Source organism: Bombyx mandarina, chromosome 18, assembly GCF_030267445.1.
Source record: "Bombyx mandarina strain Sakado chromosome 18, ASM3026744v2".
In the NCBI taxonomy this organism is placed as follows: domain Eukaryota; kingdom Metazoa; phylum Arthropoda; class Insecta; order Lepidoptera; family Bombycidae; genus Bombyx; species Bombyx mandarina.
The window spans coordinates 2,436,246-2,458,587 of record NC_143224.1 but is presented as its reverse complement, the minus strand read 5'-3'; the positions used below and the strand labels follow the sequence as shown (position 1 = coordinate 2,458,587).

Below are 22,342 nucleotides of genomic sequence, written 5' to 3'. Positions count from 1 at the left end.
CTACTTCTACGGCTTATTCTTGCGTTTTTTATACCCGTGTTATTTCCGACGTTTCGAGTCATCGATGACCATGAAAACTGTAAATGTAAAGTATTCAAAGCCATAGATAATACACGTAAATTTGTTCAAAGCGCCGGAAATAATATTTTATTTAATATGACATTTAAAAACGCGCGATTTTAACTGTAAAAAACAGATTGAATTAAGTAACTATGATTATAATTCTCGAAAACCGAAGAAAATACTAAAACTAGATAACAAATTAAATAATAGTCTTAAATAGTGTTTGTCAAACGAAAACTTTTATAATTTCCATACATGTAGGTAACATGCATTCCATTATTTTTATTGCCGTCAATTTAAAGACGCTCTAGATCGTTCGTCGCTAATTGGACAGTATTTGTTACACCGGCTCCACACGTTGGCCCCAACGTTGCTACCAACGTTGAGCGGTTAATTTGGTGAAGTGTCCAAACGTTGGCTGTTATACTAGTTCCTTCTCGTCAGAGCCAACGTGAAGATGTGCAATACCGAAATTAAAATTGCTGTAAGTGCTTTTACAGTGCTGAGTGCGTATAATAAATATTTGTTATTAAAAAAAAAGAAAAAGCCACGTCAAAGGAGATGGTGGATGACATCGCGACATGCACACTCGACGCATGTTGCAGTGGCGTTGGGGCCTATGTTGGGGCCAACATGTGGAGCCGGCGTTACGTATTGCACGAGTCCACGTGAATCTGACCCTGGCAGTGACTCATGCGTTCATTCACGAGTCAAATAAACGAAAGCGACGCGGTCTAGTCGTTGCCATGTTCCCGCGCATTTTACCTGTGTTCTTTGTTATTTACGCGGCAAAATGTACCTTACGAACAGGTTAGTTACAATCTTTAAACACGAATCAATTTTGTTACGTTCATTGTTAAGATGATGATTAAAGATATTTATTTTAATATTCGATGTTTAACGTCGTCTCTGGATTTTGATAAATGTACATATTTATTTAAAAAGAAACTCGCGATAATCTCTGTTATATATATACAAAATATGTTAGGTACTTATGATGAGAAACAATTCAATCGTTTTAGTTATAATTATTTTGTGCTCTCGATCGACGTCTGGTTAAAACGGAGCTGTGTGATAAATGTATATTTGACTTAACTGTTTAAAAAACTGTATTTAAATAACGATTTTTTGCAATTGAAGATATAAAAGTTTTTTTCAACATTGATTGTACGAATTTAATAATAGTTCGTTGACTTTTGAATACTTTTATCAGAATATTATTGTAGGTTATGGTTAAATAATAGCTTATTTATTGTGTAATCAGTTTGTTTGTATTCAAACATTTATGCGATAACAATTTCAATGTAATACTCCGTTGATACATTACACAATTGTTTAGTTTTGTTTGGTAGTGGTGTCAGGGCATCTCGCAAAGTCATATGGGTATCAGGCGGCCTGTTGTTGCCAGGAAAAATTATCTTGCTTGCCGGTTTGATCAACAACTTCAGTAGGTACAGTAATCGGCACCAGTCGCATAGATAATACACTTAATATTTAAAAATGAGTCTTGAGCTTTGATCTTGACATGCGCAGAAGTGCATTTTTGGGTCTGTTTGGCGGCACGAGGCAAGAACGGGGTGACGCCGGCCATTTCGATTACGTGATTGGATCGTACCGCGTTGTGTGACAAGCCGTCAGTTGTGATTCGTTCCTTGTGTTGTGTACGCACATCACTGCAGCAAACTACACTTTCGTGCAATTTTATTATCCACACATTTTTTTATCAACCTCATTTAATTCTTCCAGACACCAACTTCTTATGAATCATTTCCTGTGGATAAATGTACATTAGGGCCACAAGTATATATCTTGGACATTGATCAATACTCGTATAAAAAGATAACATATTAAGGAATTGTTTATATGTCACATAGTTCTTTTCTAAAGTAGCTATAAGATTCTCTTATAAGCTTATCAATTAGAAATGGGTTTAGATATATTATTCAAATGGTTTCCCTGGTACCAGAGAAACCAATGAAAGTCGTCTAAAATCTAGTTTAATAATATAAATTCGTATATATCTTCCATACCCGTCACCACAAGGAAAAGCAAATCATATAGCGGTAAAAACTCGACAACACGCCTGTTCTACAAAAAAAAAACGGGATGAATTGATAACCTTTTGAAAGTCTGTTAAAATAAGGTTATTTCTGACTATCTTATAAGCGGAACCCCGGACAAAACTATTATAAAATTACTAATACATTATAATATCCCAAATTGAACGAAGTTAATTTAATTACAAAAAAGGTAATAGTTGATTGAACCATTTAATTTTACCCTAACTGTACGATGCGCAGACGCCCCGCCCCGCCCCACTTTTTTATTTAGAGCTCACCATCACTGGTGCCTCCTACTATATCACAATCTTATACCCTAAGCTGCGCATTGGCATTTACGTCCAGCTGGTGTCTATAGGCTCTAACGAGGCTTCACATCAGCCAGCCAGCCCGCCTGTGGCAAAAACTGTTTATTCTTTAACTTCGGTTATAGAGTAACCGAGTTAAGTTTTCATGGGAAATGAATAGACTTTTCTTTTCTATGAGGTCAATATGGCTGTTAAGCTAAAATTATGTATCGTAGCAATCGTGGCCTGTGGGTGAAATGAATTAAATAATTAAAATATAAAAAAATAATGACTTAAATACATACCGAACGCGTGTTCACTAACTTTCACGATAAAGGATCGTGAATGATTATACTTTTTTCCCCACCTAAGCTGATGGCCTTGAGAGGCCATTTCAGCGTAATCCTAATAAGTAGGTGAGCTCACGGAGCTCAAACCTGAAGAGATTACTAACACTAACCCTAGCAAGAGCAGTGCTTCGCAGAATCAAACATCGGATCGGAAACGTGACCCATTGAGAAGATCCGGCGAGAAACTCAGTGGGCTGTGACTGTGGGTTAAATTCCTCGCCGAGCCGAGTTAGACGAGAACGATGACCGGGTTTTTGTTAAAGGAGCACATCGGCATTCAAGATTGACAGCTAGCTAATCTGGTGCAATTTATAAAAAAATCGGTTTAATTTTATCGTAGCAAAGCAATATTTAAATTAATCCGCGTCATTTGCTCACACAGACCAACAATTCTGGACGGAGCTGGCTGAGAACGAGCTAGCTGAGGCTTTGCAGGTCAAATGGAACCTTGGAGTTGCGAAGAACGTGATCCTCTTCGTCGGAGACGGCATGGGACCTAACACTGTGACGGCGACCAGGATATACAAAGGGGGAGAGAGTCACAGATTGGTTTACGAGAAGTTTCCACATGTTGGACTATTAAAGGTAAGAGCAGATAAAAAAAACATTCTATTAAGTGTTCCTATTTTTTTTTTTTTTCGATTACATGGTATAAGCATTGTAATGCTTGGATGTGTACACATCTGAACTATAATTTAAGCAATTAAATTTGAAAATCACCGTAAGAACCCGTCAAATAACAGTGCGTGTGTGTAATGTAGATAAGGGCGAATATTTAAAATAATTTTATCCGAATCGGATTTAATTCTTTTTTTTTTTAATAAATTTCATCCAATCTTTTTTCATCAATTATGTTCGCACTCTTCAGATTTTCATTTTGTTTCCAAGCGGTTGTATGTACTGCGTGCAAATATTTTATTTTTCAATATATATATTTTTATATTTTGCACATAGGTATGTCTGAAACCCACAGCCAAAATCGTTGTTAAATAAGAAAAGATTATGTAGGCTGTATCTAAACATCTGATTATGTTTAAGCTGTACTGGTTGTTGACACTTTTAAAGCTTCCTGATCTGACAAAATTTCATTATTCTATCCTTGGATCTGAAGCTAAAACTCGAACCATTGCTATTAATAGCTTGATTAGTTTATAAATCGTTGCAAAAAAATCGACCACTTCTCTGTAATATTATGTTTCCATCGCGTTTACATCAAAGCAATTGCGAATTACACTACACAAATTTCCTTCATTCCATCAATCGGTCTGTACAAACATCTGTTTTCATTCAGACGTTTCCTGTGATGTATTCATGTAACGCTGAAGTTAACTTTTACCCATGAAATTTGTACGAAATCTTAATAGAAAAGAAACGCTACTTCTAACGTAATAAAATTTGAATTTCATTAATGTAGTCAAAGTCAATCAAATATATGCATATTAAGGATAAATCAGAAAGTATTCGTCAGATCTTGATAATATTTGAATCGGTCCACGTGAGTAGCCCCAGCTGTTAAATAATATAACAAAAAACATCAAAATCGGTTCACAACGGTGAAAGAAAAGTTTTTAAAAATACGGTAGAACTGAGAAACCTCTTTTTTTAAAGTCGGTCATTAATTACATAAATGATATCCTCAACAAATAATAAAAGACTGTAACAAACATCCACCCGTTCTAACAAACTTTTTCATTTATAATGGCAGTAGAACCAGTTCAGATCAGTTCATGTCAGTTCAGGTCTTTTTTTTGTTGCTTAGATGTGTGGACGACCTCACAGCCCACCGGGTGTTAAGTGATTACCGGAGCCCACAGACATCTACAACGTAAATGCGCCACACACCTTGAGATATAAGTTCTAAGGTCTCAGTATAGTTACAACGGCTGCCCCACCCCTCAAACCGAAACGAATTACTGCTTCACGACAGAAATAGGCAGGGTGCTGGTACCTACCCGTGCGGACTCACAAGAGCTCCCACCACTAGTTGAGCTTTCCCAGAACTTAATTAAAATGATAAAAATGTTTTATCTCCAGACATATTCTGCTAACAAGATGGTCCCAGACTCATCGTGTTCCGCCACGGCACTGTTCTGTGGGGTCAAAGCCAATCAAGAGACCATAGGAGTGGACGCTAGTGTGAAGCACAAGGATTGTTCTGCTTCGCTAAGGCCAGAAGCCAGGTTGAAGTCTTTAGCCTCGATAGCTCTGAAGGCCGGGAAGAGTGCTGGTGAGCAGAATCTAATATTTCATCTATACTAATATTATAAAACTGAAGAGTTTGTTTGTTTGAACGCGCTAATCTCAGGAACTACTGGTCAGATACTACGGTAGGCAGCGGCTTGGCTCTGCCCTTGGCATTGCTGACGTCCATGAGCGACGATAACCACTCACCATCAGGTGGGCCGTATGCTCGTCTGCCTATACGGTGATTAAAAAAAAGATTTGAACAATTCTTTCAGTGTTAAATAGCTCATTTATTAAGAAAGGCTATAGGCTATATAACATCACGGCAAGGCCAACACAATTGGAGCACCAATAAACAATGTTTCAAAATAGGGGTTTAAATAGCTCCTTAACATTCTATAATTCAAAAATATTTTCACTTTCTACGTAAATGAAGTGGGGGTAAAATGTAGCGTTATGCCAAAGTAACTATTCCACGCGGACGGAGTCGCGGGAAAAAGCTAGTTTTAGATAAGACAATCTACTATTGATTAGTAACTAGACGCACCCCGCGGTTTCACCCGCGAGTATTCGTAGCCGTTCAGAAATTAATGAAATACTCTGTTTTTGTCCGGGATAACGTGTTGTGTCACCCACTGCTTGATAAATTACCGGCCGATTTGTACGTAAAATCAGCGACAGCCAATGATTAAATTATCGTGACGACTGTACACGGAACGAAAAAAATAAACTCGAATTTTTCGAAATGTCACACACATCTGTGGCTCATATTTATTTACCATCAATTCAATGCCGGAACGCGCGCCGTGGATACAAAGAATATATTTTCATCGAATTATAATTTTAGCAGCGAGATAAGACAAGAGCATTCATATCGTATCTAGCTATGCAACGGTGTTCGAATCCCGCAGGCGGGTACTAATTTTTCTAATGAAATACGTACTTAACAAATGTTCACGATTGACTTCCACGGTGAAGGAATAACATCGTGTAATAAAAATCAAACCCGCAAAATTATAATTTGCGCAATTACCTACTGGTGGTTAGGACCTCTTGTGAGTCCGCACGGGTAGGTACCGCCACCCTGCCTATTTCTGCCGTGGAGCAGTAATGCGTTTCGGTTTGAAGGGCGGGGCAGCCGTTGTAACTATACTTGAGACCTTAGAACTGATATCTCAAGGCGGGTGGCACATTTACGTTATAGATGTTTGGGCTCCGGTCACCACTTAACACGTGAGCGTGAGCTGTGTGAGCTCGTCCACCCATCTAAGTAATAAAAAGAAACAGTTATTCGTGATGAATCATTATTTCCTGTTAGGTTTTGTGACAACTATGCGAGTCACCCATGCGACCCCTGGTCCCATTTACGCCCACAGTGCTGATCGTAAATGGGAATGCGAAGACAAAATGCCTGCTAGCGCTGCTGCTTGCAAGGATATCGCCAGGCAGCTGGTTGAAGACTGGCCCGGAAAAGACTTGCAGGTTTACAAATTGAATGTGCATTTTGTTTTGATATCCGGCCTTTCGTTCGCATGGTCCATAATTAAGTACGGTTGCAGGATATGAGACCTCAGATCCTCAGTGGTGACATTTCAGTACGCGTATTCTTCGTGTCATCCACAGTACAGACATCAGATGTTGTTTCAGATCATTTTTAATTGTGCCAAAAGCAATCAAGCGTTCTGTGTGCTTAGTGCGAGTTTCCTAACGTTCTCGATAGCGTAAAAGTTAAGCCAATTTTGTATGCAGTTGGAACAGCGCCCCTAGCGGCAAACGTAGGCAAACGATCCCATTCCATACAAATATGAGAGCTAACTTTTACGCTATCGAGAACGTTAAAAAACTCGCATTAAGCACACAGAATTCAAGGGCAGCTGCATATCCATATTCACGGCGAGATATGAATGAATGGAATGAAATATGTAATTTTCACCAGCACAACCCTGAGCTTTTTTGCTTACCTTGCTTGATTAGTCTGTCGAACTTACGCATGATTAAATCAAGATTCGTAAAGTATTAAAATCTTGTGAATTCATTATCCACATGCCGAGAGCAACATGAACAAATACCATATTGTGGACATGATTTTATTGACGCTCACCGCACTGCTTGTTAAACAACGCTTAGATGTGCCGGAGACCTGCGAATATTTATCAATTAAATATATTGCACAAGCGTTGTTCCGCCCTATAACTTCCATCGTCCCAGAGATAGAGTGGCATAATGGTTTCTAACAGTACAGCAGACATCTCGCCACTAATACAAAAATGCCGCTGTGTTGCAACTCTTATAGATAAACATTCAGCGTTGTGTGTTCCGTGCAAAAGAACGAGGAAGATGTAAAATTTAAAGTTCCAATATTTCAGGTAATCCTTGGTGGAGGCAGACAGGTTCTTGTATCCAACAGCACAGGTACTAAAGAAGATCCATTAGATACGTGGTCTTGCATCAGAAAGGACGGTAAGGATCTCATAAAAGAATACCAGAAGGACAAACGTGACCGCGGCTTGAGATATAGCTATGTATCAAACAACAAGCAGCTTAAAGGATTCGATGTTGACCAAACCGATTATCTTTTGGGTAAGTTTTATTTTATTTATTACCTTAGAGCGTATCACTTGCACGAAAATTCGGTAATTTTATTTTTAGTAGATATGGCAACACTATAACTTTTTCATAACATTAAACTCGTCATCCGAACAAAATTTGCGTTAGATGTATTTTGTTTGTCACTTCTAATTAACAAATTCAAAATACCCATGAGCTATGAGCACAGAATAGTTCAGGTTCTACGAAATGGTAAGAAACTCTACGGTGGTAGAAGCAGCAGCTCTTGGGTTTTCAAGCGTCCTCTGGGAAGTCCCGGGAAGTTATTAGCGAACGTTTCGCTCCTAGATGAGTTCTTGAATTCTTCCGCCCTTCCTGGACAACTAGAACTGGCAACTAGACAGAACTTCGGACTACCAGCTATCCTCTTATCCCGAAAAAGAAACATAGCCGCTTCACTCCCAATAGTTTCGAAAGGTTTTTGGATGTCTCATGGACATAGATTTGGGATTTGTACGGTTTGGACTGGATTATAATAAAGATCAACCAGATGCTGTGCTAAGTGTTGAAGGTTAAAGAAACATTACGTAAACTTAGTACCTCTTTGCAGGAATCTTTGCAAACGGGCATCTAAAATATGAACACGAAAGAAACAAAGGTCCAGAAGGTATGCCTTCGATATCCGATATGGTTGAAGCCGCCATAAAAGTGTTACGGAAAAATAAAAACGGATACTTTCTTATGGTCAGTATTAGTTTAAAGCTAAAAGTATTTTGCCAGCAACGTGAGGAAATTCTGCAAAGAAAATCTGAACTAATAAGAGGAAGTGTGAAAGTAGCCCCGGTAATCTACAAATTAAAGAACGGACGGTTAGCGTGGTATGGACATGCTATGCGTAGAGAGAAGATGCATGTGACTAGGTGATGTATGCAAATGGTAGTGGGGGAAGAGGTCGACCGACGAAGACATGGATGGAGTGGGTGAATGATGATATGAAAGAGAGAGAGGAGTGTGTGTTGAGATGACGGCTGATAGAAAAGAATGGAAAAGAAAAATTACCTGTACCGACCCCACCTAGTGGGATAAGGTAGAGAAAAAGAAGACGGAAAGAAAAAGGAAAAGAAGAATCTGAACTAAGTGAAATAAGTCACGTGTAAATCAATTCAACGCCTATTGCTTTATGGACCAAACGTAGGAAGACCGTAAAGTCAATAAATCTAATATATATATAGGTATATAAAAATGAATTGCTGTTCGTTCGTTTGGCTAAAACTCGAGAACGGCTGGACACATTTGGCTATTTTTGATCTTGAATTATTTGTGAAAGTCCAGAAAAGGTTTAAAAGGTATATAAATATGAAAATGCTCGGAATTAAATAAAAATAACAATTTTGTTTTCCCTTTGATGTGTCCCCCATAGGACGGATTCTTTTTGTTTGTTTTAAGTATATTTTATACAAAAGTTTAGGGTCTTTTATTTATCGATTGAGGCACTACGAAGTCTGCCGGGTCAACTAGTTAATTATAAATTTGCGATAATTTTTAATATTCCTTTCAAGGTAGAAGGCGGCAATGTGGACATGGCCCACCACCGGGGCTGGGCCAAGCGCGCCGTCGACGAGGCCGCGGCCCTCGAGGGCGCCGTGCGGCTCGCGGCTGCGCACACCGACCCCCGGGACACGGTGCTCGTCGTCACCAGCGACCACACGCACACGCTCTCCATCAACGGCTACCCCTACAGGGGCACTGATATATTTGGTACGACTCCTTATCCCTACTGTACCCGGTCATCATACATCATCATCATAGTCCAAGATCCCAGGGCCACCAGACGTCACGTATTTTCTGACGAACGAAATGTGGCCAATTGCGTAGTGTTAGTATGTACTAAGAACGCATACCTACCTGCTACCAATTTTCAGATATCAGGTACTCAAGGTACACAAAATCATTACCTACATCACGTAAATTCTGAAAGCTGATTTTTATATATGTCCACCAGACAACTAATTTAAGACCTCTTACAAAAAAACAGACCGATCCAAGGGGCCAATCATCTCCTAAATTCAATTTAATACCTCTGTCGGTAAGAGCGCGAGGGCATTATTCACGCGCATGAGACTGAGTGAGACATGTATTAGGATATATTGACTTGTCTGTCTCTCTGTCTCTCTCTTACAGTTGACTCATATCAATTAAATATTAATATTAAAATACCTTAGAACCTTGAGTACCTGATACCTAAAATTGGCCGTCTAAGCAAGGTAGCAGGTAGGCATGCGTTCTTAGTGCATACTAACACTACGCAATCGGCCACATTTCGTTCGTCAAAAAATACGTGACGTCTGGGGGCCCTGGGATCTTACTCTATCACGTCATACCCTCAGGCACAGTCCACTGAGTTTCTTGCCGGATCTTCTCAGTGGTTCACGTTTCCGATCCGGTGTTAGATTCAGCGAAGCACGGCTCTTGCTAGGGTTCGTGTTAGCAACGTCGTCAGGTTTGAGCCCCGTGTGCTCACCTACTAGTTAAGGTAGGAAAAAAAAACCGATTGTACCAAACACTAGGACGCTACCAGCCCGGAGCACTGGTGAACCTCCTTCACGTCACGCAATGTAATGTAGACATCAAAACTAATTGCTTACTCATAGATAAACTACTAATTATAAATGTTAAAAAATATACACATGTAGATATTAAACACCCAAGCAAGTGGTAGGGCCTTTTGTGAGTCCGCACGGGTAGGTACCACCGCCCTGCCTATTTCTGCGGTGAAGCAGTAATGCGTTCCGGTTTGAAGAGCGTGTACTGTTAAAAGTGAGACCTTACAACTCATGTCTTAAGATGAGTGGCGGCATTTACATTGTAGATGTCTATGGGTTTCAGTAACCACTTAAGATCAGGTGGACTGTGAGCTCGTATACACATTCAAGCAAAAAAAAAAAAAAATTGACGTAACAGTCAAGAACCCTATCTACTGCGCCACAATATGGAAGGCACTCAATGAGAAGATTTTTTCAAAACCAATCATGACCTTCCAGGCATAGCCCAAACTTCAAAATACGACAACGTAAACTACACGACGCTGTCTTACGGCACCGGAGGCCCGGGCTCCATGAAGTACTTCGTGAAAACCGAACACAACAGGACCGTGGCCGCCAGAGAAGACCCCGGCGTCAACACCGACAGCTTCGACTACCAGCAGATAGCGGCCATCACTCTGGACGAGAACAGCCACGGGGGCGGAGACGTGGTGGTCTACGCACGAGGTTCGTGACCACGGCCTGGTGGTACCTCAGGGTATATGTTGGGACTTTGAAGTCATCGTGGCCTAAAGAATAAGACGTCCGGTGCATTCGTATGTAGCGATGCAACGGTGTTCGAATCCCGCAGGCGGGTACCAATTTTTCTAATGAAATACGTACTTAACAAATGTTCATGATTGACTTCGACGGTGAAGGAATAACATCGTGTAATAGAAATCAAACCCGCAAAATTTGCGTATTACTGTTGGTAGGACCTCTTGTGAGTTCGCTCGGGTTCGCTTCGCACCCTTCAAACCAAAACGCGTTACTGCTTCACGGCAGAAATAAGCAGGATGGTGGTTCCTACCCTTGCGGACTCACAAGAGGTCCTACCACCAGTAAATATGATCAAATTTCAAATGAGTTTGAAAACAAATTGACGTAATTTACGTTACGCCCCCTTTCCCACGGGTCAGTATTGATATTGACTGATATGATTGGCATTTAATTCTTAAAACGAGGCTTGTGGAGAGTATTAAACGGTAGGCAGCGGCTTGGCTCTGATCCTGGCTTTGCTGACGTCCAAGCTCGACGGTAACCACCATCAGGTGGGCCGTATGATTGTATAGAAACAAGGGCGATAAAAGAAAATAAAAAGAAAAAAAACGGTGCGCGTGTAACTTGGTGCCCGTGGATGAAGTGAAACTTCTTTTTCGATGTGCCGTTTTCTTAATTTTTCATCCTTAAATAAGATTGTTCTTGTAATAGGGAATGCTGTATATAAGAAATGCGACATCTTCAACATTTATATTATACTAGCTTTTGCCCGCGACTTCGTCCGCGTGGAATAGTTACTTTGGCATAACGCTAAATTTTACCCCGCCTCTTCATTTACGTAGAAAGTGAAAATATTTTTGAATAATAGAGAATGTTAAGGAGCTATTTAAGGTACCAAAATCACGCTTTAACCGACTTCAAAAGAGAAAGTTTTCAATTCGACCATAATTTTTATCTATGCATGTTCACCGATTTCTCGAGAACTCTTGAACAGATTCTGATAATTCTTTTTTTTTGTTCGAAAGGGTAGACTTTCCGGATGATCCTGTAATCATCAAGATTTGATGATGGGATCCTGGAGAAATCCAGAAAAAAATATAATTTTGAAAGCCTATGTTGAAGTGATTTGGTTGTTTCAATGTTGTAATGAATAACGTATTTATTTGAATAGAGAATAATATAATCTTTATAAAAACACCTTCACAAATAATGCTTTATTTTAGAACAAATTTGGTTAGTATAAAAACGGTTATAGTGAGCCAAACTTTAAATATATGCTGTCGCGGATATATTTTTTAAAGCTTTTAAAGGGGAACTATTTTGTCATACATTATTTTAGCGTCACTTTAACCGTTTCCTCAGCGCACACAACGGAACCTCACAAATGGGAAAAATACCCCGATTTTGAAACATTCTTTATTGGTCCTCTTATCTTAGCGTGATGTTATATAGCCTATAGCCATCCTCAATAAATGGGCTATCTTACACTGAGAGAATTTTTCAAATCGGACCAGTAGTTCCTGAGATTAGCGCGTTCAAACAAACAAACTCTTCAGCTTTATAATATTAGTATATACTTTATATATTTTTTAAATTATATTAATTCATATTTACACGGTACCGCAAATATTGGCCGCTACTCATTGCTAACGCTCGCGATGGCCTGTAACAGGTATACGCGCATGCGTTCGAGTGCCACGCGTTCACTCTCGCTCTGTCTCTTTCTAGTATGGTAGCGTTAAACGTTTAACGCAACCTTGTTGGAAGTCGAAGTTTCACTTCAAAAAAAAAAAACAATTATAATAAAAGTTGTACATTATTCGTCGACCAGGTCCCCACGCTCATCTGTTTCACAACGTGCACGAGCAGCATTACGTCTACCACGCGATATCGTACGCCGCCAAAATGGGCGCCTACTCCGGAACCAGCGCCATCTATACCAACATTTCGTTGTTAGCAATCGCCGCCTGGGTTGCCATATGTATAATGAAATAAACGTTTCCTTATTTAACACATTTTTTATTAGCCTGCTATATCTTTGTAACGGAACCTTTGAATTTTGCTTCGTAACGTCGAATTGATTTGAAACTTCACACACTTATGAAGACCGATGACAATACAATAATTTACTGATTTTTACGATAATTTTTTTTTCTTAATCACCCCATTTAAGAAACTTATTTTCTACTTTTTAGTTAGTAGCAACAGCGTGTTCTTTGGATAACCAACATAAGTAATTAAATAATTATTTAAATAAAATAATTACTAATTTATTTCGGCGACTGTGAAATGATAACTTAAGATATGATGAATGAAGTTGGATTTCCACCACCAAACTGAATTAGGCGTTAAAAATAAAAAATAAAATAATGTAATCTATTACCTACGCTATCATTAATAGTTATCTTTAAAACCTAAATATTAGTCTAACGGTTACGATCACATTATCTTCAACACCAGCAAACAATTGTGATATATAAGAGTTATAAGAGCGAGCATCTCTCAGATGTGTCTTTTATTCTCTCGCGGGCTAAATCCTATATTATAGTATATCTATACTAATATATAAATCTACAGTAGTTTTTACGGATGTTTCGTTATAACTACTGACCATGCATTCGATTGACTTGAAACTTGTTATCCATGTACAAAATACATGTACTTAATGGACAGGCTAATATTTATATGAGTGTTGGACTCCCTAATAATAATGACAAAAAATAATAATGTTAATTGTAAATGCCAAGCGAAGCGAGCGAGTACGGCTAGTCCTTTATAATAATATATCCTATGTGCGTGAGTGGGTGAGTCTAAAAAGATAGTCGTATCACGAATAATTATTTATTGTGTATGTGTCCGAGTGCCGTGCCGGACTCCAATGGACTGACTTGGCATTAACGTGAGCCGGCACAATAACTTAAATGTCTTCTTTTAGTGCCGAAGAAACTTAATAATAATAATAATAATAAAGCCCTTTAATTCCGAACTACAACCATGAAATTTAACATTTGTGTTTTTTACATTTTATTCCTTATAATATATCTCGCAGTTCGGCGTGCTTCGTGGCATAGGCCTCCTCCAGCTCTCTCCATTGGGCTCGGTCCTCTGCAACTCTGGTCCAGTATGGTCCTACCGACCATACTGGACCAGAGTTGCCGAAGAAACTTACACTACCATAAAAAAATGGTAATACTCTTTTTGCGTCAAAATAGTTAAGAGTTACGCGATACGAAGTGGAAAGAAAAAAAAAACGAATCACAATAAATTATAATTTATTGCCACATTCAAAATAGAACATCTAAATTACATACATACGTCACAACAATCGGGACTGCGTAAACTACTACCAACATAAACATAATTGTGCAAAATATACAAGAAAAACGTAGCACCAACATTACGATCTAAAATTAAATCACCGGGTATTTTGAAAGAACCGGTTTCACTAATGCTAAATATTTTCGTGACGGGCTTGTATTGTATACACGTACATAACAATTTTATAAATTCGATTTATAAAATTGTTTCATTAAAAATTTTGATCAAATTAAACAATGTTATCCGATTGATTTTGATACTTGAAAATTTAGACATAAAAATTCTGATACGCTAAGAAACGTTCTCTTTATTAGGTGACCGTTCTAGATTGTTCCAAAGACATAAATTCAAGGCAATTAAATTGCTATCTGAATTTTATTTTAAGGCAAAATTTGTCTTGATTACTGAAGTAATTAAAATTTTAACTGCTTATGTTCATTTATTTACATTTCATAATACAATATTGTGTTGGCTGATTTTTCTATTATCATCTACAAGTCTCCCAGCAAGGCAATTATAACCCAACCGAATGTAAAAGTTAGCTTTTCGATACAGTTGGTAATGATTTGGGTGATTCAAACGTATTTAATACTATTCAAAAACTTTAAACTGACAGAAATATCAGCAGCAATGAACAAATTTATTTGCAATAAAATTCATTAAACATTAAGCACCTCAACTGTGTATGCGTTAAAAACAAAATTTCAGATAACACGAAGACTACAAAGCAAGTTACCTTTATGAAATATGATTTTTTTTTAAGTTGGCACACTGTTGAACTGTCAAATCCCGAGCGTCACCCGCGCATTCAACAATGTCAACAGGCTGCCAACCGTGAGCGCTCGTGAATACACTCGATGTTTCGTACATATGATTTTCAGTAAAACTGATAACACAGTGGTACGCGTCCAGCCCGGGTGCCGCGACCTCACCCCCCAACCACCCAAGCCTGACCAACGAGCGCCCTTACATATTGAATAAAACATTTCGAATATCACATAGCAATATTTCAAAACGTTCTAATATCGTTCCGTATTAATTAACATCTTGATAATCCGATTTTAAATAATCGGATTCGCGTAAAATGTGTTCCGCTTACAGTTTAGTTAGTTGAGATATTTCTTGAGGACGATCCCTATGAGTAAGGCTCCAGCCAGCGCCACCACTGCCCATTTCAATTTCGAACTGTAACAATAAATATGCTCATTAAGTTACAAGATATACGCGCGGTCAACATTCCGTAGCCACCCAAGTTTTCTAAATCAAATGAAAATAATGATTTTATTTTACTAATGAAACTTAACAAAAAATTTGGTAATACGTATAATTCACTCACGTTTCTCTTTCAAAAGCCTATAAAGATAACTGCAATTTTAGGAATATGATTTTTTTGTCTTTGTTGCATTTCTGGGCGACCCAAACTGGTGTCCAGGTGGTACCAGAGGTCGTAATCGTTAAAGCAAATGGCGTCACCCACCCCGGGGCATCAGATCGAAATCTCTATTGCAATACGCAACGGCTGAACCTCACTCCAGACCAGACATCCTTCAAGGCAGAAATAGGCAGAGCTATTACGGGCTTAACAATACTGCTAATAATTACAAAAAAATGCGAGATTTTCTTTTTATTAAACAATACTGTTCCCTCAGTGGAAATCATGCGTTAGCATGTACTAGATGCTTCTTTTTTTAAGAGATATTATGACCTGGTAACTAAGACCTTTAGGTCAATCCCAAGAAGTTACGTCCAGCGGCTTTGTTTGAAACGAAATGAGATGAGATGATATGGGATGAAATATAATCTCAGTAAAATGGTGGTCATTTACTGAAACTTTTTCAGTTGACTTTTTGGGGGATCGCTAGAGGTTACGTCCAGCGGCTTTCTTTTATTTTCCCACATTTGTGCACTTTCACAGATACTAAACAGTTGATAAACCACCATTATTACACATTTAAACCCGAAGAAACACTAAATAGACAGAACAAAACAAATCACACAACTTCCCTCGTCGCTTTCCCGCCAAAAAGTCTGCACTAGATGCGTATTTCCTCAGAACTCTTATACTATGCGTTTTTTTGGTATATAAAAAAAGGTATTTAAGCTAAAACGACTTAATGAGGGTAGTTGGAATCTATATCATAGGTATTATGATAAATTGTGTACTATGGGAAAACTTTTTTTTTATTTTCAACTAAAACGAATCAATATTTCTAACTAATCAATTATTTTTAATACAATGCTTATAACGACTGGTGGTAGGACCTCTTGTGAGTCCGCACGGGTAGGTACCACCGCCCCGCCTATTTCTGCCGTGAAGCAGTAATGCGTTTCGGTTTGAAGGATGGGGCAGCCGTTGTAACTATACTGAGACCTTAGAACTTATATCGCAAGGTGGGTGGCGCATTTACGTTGTAGATGTCTATGGGCTCCAGTAAGCACTTAATATCAGGTGGGCTGTGAGCTCGTCCACCCATCTAAGCAATAAAAAAAAAAATTACTAGATACAGTGATTTCAAAGTTAACATTTATGTCTACTATGATCTTTAAGAGTACTGGTACTCAATAGCTACCAGTCATAGATACTGAAGAGTTCTACAAGAAAAAAAACAAAGTCAGTCAAAACCTTCTTGGTGGCGGGCAAGGCGATGATCTTCCACACCTTGAAAATCAATTAAGTAAATCATTAATATAAAAGTAAACGAAAGGAAATATTTTTAATGAAAGCCTCGTTTGAAGCAGGACATGTCATAGCGCTCGGGAAACACCGTGGAGAGGAGCTCATTCCAAAGCCAGATGGTACGTGGCAAAAAATATCTCTGGAAGCGCACTGTGGATGAACGCAGTGGGTCAAGGTAGTATGGATGAACTCTACTCCGGTGGCTGGCGGTGTGATGGTAAAAGCGAGATGATGGAATCATCTTAAACAATTCCTCAGAGCACTCCGCATGAAAAATACGGTACAAAATACACAGAGAACTGAAGTTCCTCCGCAGATCCAGAGGTTCCAAACGATCCGTGAGAATGGGATAACAATTCGAACAGTACACACATCGTCTATCTATTTTGTTTTGGTCACGATATGTAAAATGAATAGGTATTAATTTTATTATACATATAAATCTGTATAACAGTATTGAGCTACTATTGACCAAATCCTCCATAAAATATATCAAAAACTATCATTTCAGTTGTTAGTAATTTATTTTAAACTAAAATAATGAATTGAAGATTGAAAATTAAAATATTAACCTTTCTCTGGGCACTACAATAGTCGAAATCCTTCTGTCGACTCTTGGACTCGTCGGAGGTTTGTATTCAGATTTACAAGGCATTCTTCGACTGCTACATAAGTGAGCGTTTAATATCTTATAATATGTATATATTAAAACGTATATAAATATTTTGTGCATCAGTCTCCAGTTCTTAGACCAAGGTAACCAATTTTGGGACCAGATGACCGTTTATGATTTATCCACGATTATTTCTATATTTATGCTGCCATTTTTATTTCAAAATGCATCCATCCTACTTTCTCCAAGAAAAATAAAATTGTTTTTTTTTTATTGCCCTTGTAGGTAGACGAGCATACGGCCCACCTGATGGTGCGTGGTTACCGTCGCCCATGGACTTCAGAAATGCCAGGGGCAGAGCCAAGTCGCTGCCTACCGTTGAGTACTCTCCACAAGCCTCGTTTGAAGAAGGACAAGCCATAGCGCTCGGGAAACATCGTGGAGGGGAGCTCATTCCAAAGCCGGATGGTACGTGGCAAAAAATATCTCTGGAAACGCACTGTGGATGAACGCAGTGGCTCCAGGTAGTATGGATGAACTCTACTCCGGATTAGATGATTAGAGATTAGCAAAGAGAAAAAATTTCTATAATTTATAACATAACATAAAAAGAATTTAGTTTTTTTATTGTAATTACGTTCGAATTATTGGCGAACACGTTTATAATGAAAATATAATTTACAATTATGTAAACTGAAGCTGAAGTTTCGCTTTGGGATTTTCCCTCTCTCCATAATCTTATTATTAATTTAATTATTATTGTTAAATATAATGAATTGCTCAACCTCGCCGGGGATCCGTCGTAGGTCCGCCATGATTTTTCACTTGAGTTTCTTGAACTGTATAGGATAACAATCCCATTACAATCTAGTTTCGACAAATTACGATCTGTACTAGAATACCAAAGAAGACTTTCAATATTAGGCTTATATTTTTATGGTTATATTCACAAGATAATTTTTTTTCAATTGCCAAACTGGTTCAAGTTCCACCTCGACACACAGTGGTGGATTTACACTAAGGGCAGTCGGGGCTAGTGGGCCCAGGGCCGCAACTTTTTTAGGGCGGCATAATTATGAAAGTGATAAAAAATATATATTCTTATCAACATTTTTCAGAATAAAATTAATTAATTCTATTAATTAATAATTTTCTGTTTGATTGATAATTCAAGAAATTCAATTCATCCATTATTTGTGAATTATAAATTTGCACTTTTGGAAAAAAAAATAATGAAAATTATTTAATCAATTAAAGAAATTCAATCCGTTTTTTAAGTCAGGAAGTTGACATAAGCTACCTTTGATCCAGAAAAAACACCAAATCCCCACGGGAAAATGTTTTATTATCGACCCAATTAGTTACGACTAAGAGCTATTACGAAGACATGGTCACTAACACGTTCGACGGTGTTTTTTATGGAAAACAAATGAAAGTTCAATGACATAATGAGTAGCTATTTGTAACATGGCCATTGAACAAAATAAGAAACGGCAACAAAAAATATTAACCTTGAAGATCTAGCAGCTCTCGTTTTGCAGCTGCAAATAAAAAATTATCTAATCACTGTCCGTGTCTTAAGCGTGAATAGTAAAAGATTTTATAATGTAAATACATATTTTGAACTTCATAAGTATACGATAACGTAGAAAAAGAGACTTTATTGACGGCAGTTATAAGAGCCAAATTAGAAGAACCAGAAAAAAAATATATGAAAATAAAGTCAAGGTAATTAATATGTATAAGTGGAGATAGTGGAGATAAGTGGTATTCATACTAGACATGTCAACGTTCACTATCATGTATTATAACAACAATATGAACTTTTGAATGAATAAATATCAATAAAGTTTGTTTTTGGCACAGGTTATCTTTACGAGTTATAGACAGCTTTAAAAAAAAATGAGTTTTTTGTTATACACGTTTGATAAAAAAACGTGACTTGACGAGATAAGACTTATCTATCTTAGAATATTCTTATTGTAAAGATACGATACGCGACAGCCGGCAACTTGTTGTTCAGAGTTGGGTCAATGGCAAAAGATTTCGTGGACAAAGCCCCATGCCCTGGACTGATCTGTGTGTTTAGTGCGAGTTTTTTAACATTCTCGATAGCATAAAAGTTAGCTCATATTTGTATGGAATGGGAACGTTTGCCTACGTTTGCCGCTAGGGGAGCTGTTGGACTTCTCTGAGGCTTTCATAATAAAATAATGATCACAAAATGGCAGCCATCATGATATTCAAGTGTAAATAAGCACTGCATATGATTACAAAATAAATATATATACTTACCAATCTGTAATGATTTTGCATCTTTCACCTGGAGGCAACGTTCCAATTTTGTATTTCTTCAACAATTCTCTGAAAATAAGATTATTTGTTTATTTTAATAGCAAGAAGCAGGGTTAATAGCAGTACCTAAAATCCATCTAATAAATGGAACAGTCTATACTAAAAATGTTCAAAAATGAAATATAATTTAAAAAATTAACTAAAAAATAAAAAATATATATACCGAGCATCATCGCTATGTCCCACATCTTCAAAAGCCTGAGTTCCATCTTTCCCTGCCACTTCTAACAATGAGTCAGCTCCACCTGGATGCTATAAGCATTTAAACTCATTAGTTTAAAAAAATAATTGAAAGAAAATCATTTCTATATTTTTTTATAATATTCCAATATTTTAAATCCATAACAGAAATGTTGACACTTTTATAACATTAACAAATATAATATAATCAGACATTCACTGTTCCCCCCAACAAGGAAGTTGAGCGATTAGGCTATTTGTGGGTTTATTATGTTAATATTAAAAAACATCCACTGTCTAATAAGAAAGACATGTAGGGCATTTCTAGTGATATAACATATTATTTACTTAAAATGGAATCTAAGAAGGACTAACACTAGTCCTCTATGATAACAAGAAAATGGGTCCCATGTGTGTCATCATGATTTTAAATTTGGTATATTCATTAATGAGTATAATTACTTTCAGTACTACCCACATCAAGTATGTATTACTAATCTACCTATTTCCATGGCAAAGAATATGATAGTTATGGCTTGTATCTTAGTATTTAGATATGTGATTCTTAATTACTGATGGGTTTAAAGTACCAGCATAACTTACGAGCAATGATTTGAGTGATATAATAGCTGTTATAAAATATTTCTAACTATGATGGTGAATAGTGATAATGTTAATGATCTCAGTTCATAGTCAAAGTAGTCAATTACGATGAAGAGTTCGACCTGCAAATTAGCCCACAGACAAAACTGACTGAGTTTCGGATCTTTTCAGTGGGACGGGATTCCGATCCGGTGATAGAAGGTAGCGAAACACTGTATTAGCCAGGTCCTGTGTTAACAAACTCTCAGGTTGAGACCGTGAGCTCACCTACCAGCCAGGGCGTATCTGGAATAGCTCTTTAGGCTATTAGCGAAATAGGGAAAACAATATCTCCGAAAACAGCTTCGACACAAGGTTTAACGTAACCTCGCCGATAACTTCTACCAAGCAACCAAGCAATAACAAAAAAAACCTCCTTACCTCCTCCAAAAACTTAGTCACGTCGTAAACATCATTATGAATGATTATCCACACGCTCTTTTCGTCTTTATGTTTCTTGACCTCGTCAAGTGTTAAATTTTTACTCATTTTTCTTTTAGAATTTTTAAATTTTTGAAAGAAGCTTTAGTTGGGTTTTGACGGTAAGCTTATCACGGTATGAGTATATGGAAATTTATTATGATTAATGGTTATAAGACGAGTTACAATGATGAAGTAGTTTAGGGACGATCAATATCAAGCCCATATATAATATACCTAAAGGTTAAGCCATCAATAATTCTGATTAATTCTATGATTCTGAACAATTTTGATTCAATATTGTGAATGTCACAAATTGTCAATTGTCATTTAACAGTTGTGCTTTTTTAAGTTATAAGGCAAAGAAGTCTATTTTATTATTCTATAGCTATCATTATATATAATTTATTTATCGAAAACCTGAACTCTACTAAAATTTTAAAAATAAGTTGTCAGCCAGCCCTACACTAAGAAAATGAAATAAAGCTGCTGGACGTAGCTTCTCGGGATCCTCCAAAAAGTCCATTGAAAAAGTCTCAGTAAAAAGTTGGAGCTTAAAGTCGTCGTGGTCTAAAGGATAAGACGTCCGGTGCGTTCATGTCGAGCGATGCATCGGTATTCGAATCCCGAAGGCAAGGTACCATTTTTTCTAATGAAATACGTACTTAACAAATGTTCACGATTGACTTCCATGGTGAAGGAATAACATTGTGTAATAAAAATCAAACCTGCAAAATTATAATTTGCGTAATCACTGGTGGTAGGTTGTCTTGAGCCCGCACGGGTAGGTACCACTACGCTGCCTATTTCTGCCGTGAAGTGAATGCGTTTCGGTTTGAAGGGTGGGGCAGACGTTGTAACTATACTGCGACCTTAGAACTCATATCTCAAGGTGGGTTGTGGTATTTACGTTGTAGATATCTATGGGCTCTAATAACTACTTAACATTAGGTGGGCCGTGAGCTCGTCCACTCTCTTAAGCAATAAAAAATAAATAAAAAGGGTTCGGAATCCCGCCTAGGGAAGATATTTGTATGATAAATATAAAAAATGTCTTTTCCAGGGTTATGGATGTATATTAAATATATGTATGTGTATAATAAAAATCTTACATTTATTTCCGTTATCTGGTACCTGTAACACAAGTTCTTTACGAACTTACCACGGGACTAGACATGTGTAAGTAATGCGAGTGATATTACTCGGGTAATATTACTCTACGATGTAATGCAACATCACACATTACGCGAAGGAAACAAACATCACACTATCACCCAACATGTTTCTTTCTTTGTCGTGTAATGTTGCTTAATACACGAACGGAACAGAGCGAGCGAGACAGAC

General features: G+C 37.6%; 2 protein-coding genes across 4 annotated transcripts; one reads left to right on the top strand and one right to left on the bottom strand.

Moving 5' to 3' along the window:
• The first annotated feature begins 367 nt into the window (after positions 1-367).
• On the top strand, positions 368-12,804 carry LOC114248197 (alkaline phosphatase). The gene is made up of 9 exons (XM_028181358.2): positions 368-873; positions 3,143-3,345; positions 4,795-4,987; positions 6,263-6,426; positions 7,311-7,524; positions 8,102-8,235; positions 9,051-9,249; positions 10,533-10,760; positions 12,625-12,804. The coding sequence occupies exons 1-9, from the start codon at positions 645-647 to the stop codon at positions 12,786-12,788; spliced, it is 1,728 nt and encodes a 575-aa protein (XP_028037159.2). The 5' UTR covers positions 368-644; the 3' UTR covers positions 12,789-12,804.
• Positions 12,805-14,048: 1,244 nt separating this feature from the next.
• Positions 14,049-21,326, bottom strand: LOC114248198 (cytochrome b5). 3 transcript variants are annotated; one of them, XM_089734915.1, is made up of 5 exons: positions 20,960-21,319; positions 19,920-20,008; positions 19,697-19,765; positions 18,913-18,942; positions 14,049-15,296 (listed from the first exon to the last, which is right to left on the bottom strand). In XM_089734915.1, the coding sequence occupies exons 1-5, from the start codon at positions 21,065-21,067 to the stop codon at positions 15,218-15,220; spliced, it is 375 nt and encodes a 124-aa protein (XP_089591041.1). In that variant the 5' UTR covers positions 21,068-21,319; the 3' UTR covers positions 14,049-15,217. The 3 variants fall into 3 exon arrangements, with proteins under 3 accessions (XP_089591041.1, XP_089591042.1, XP_089591039.1); XM_089734913.1 differs by lacking the exon at positions 14,049-15,296 and adding an exon at positions 17,979-18,240; XM_089734916.1 differs by lacking the exon at positions 18,913-18,942 and having other exon boundaries at positions 20,960-21,326.
• Positions 21,327-22,342: the final 1,016 nt, after the last annotated feature.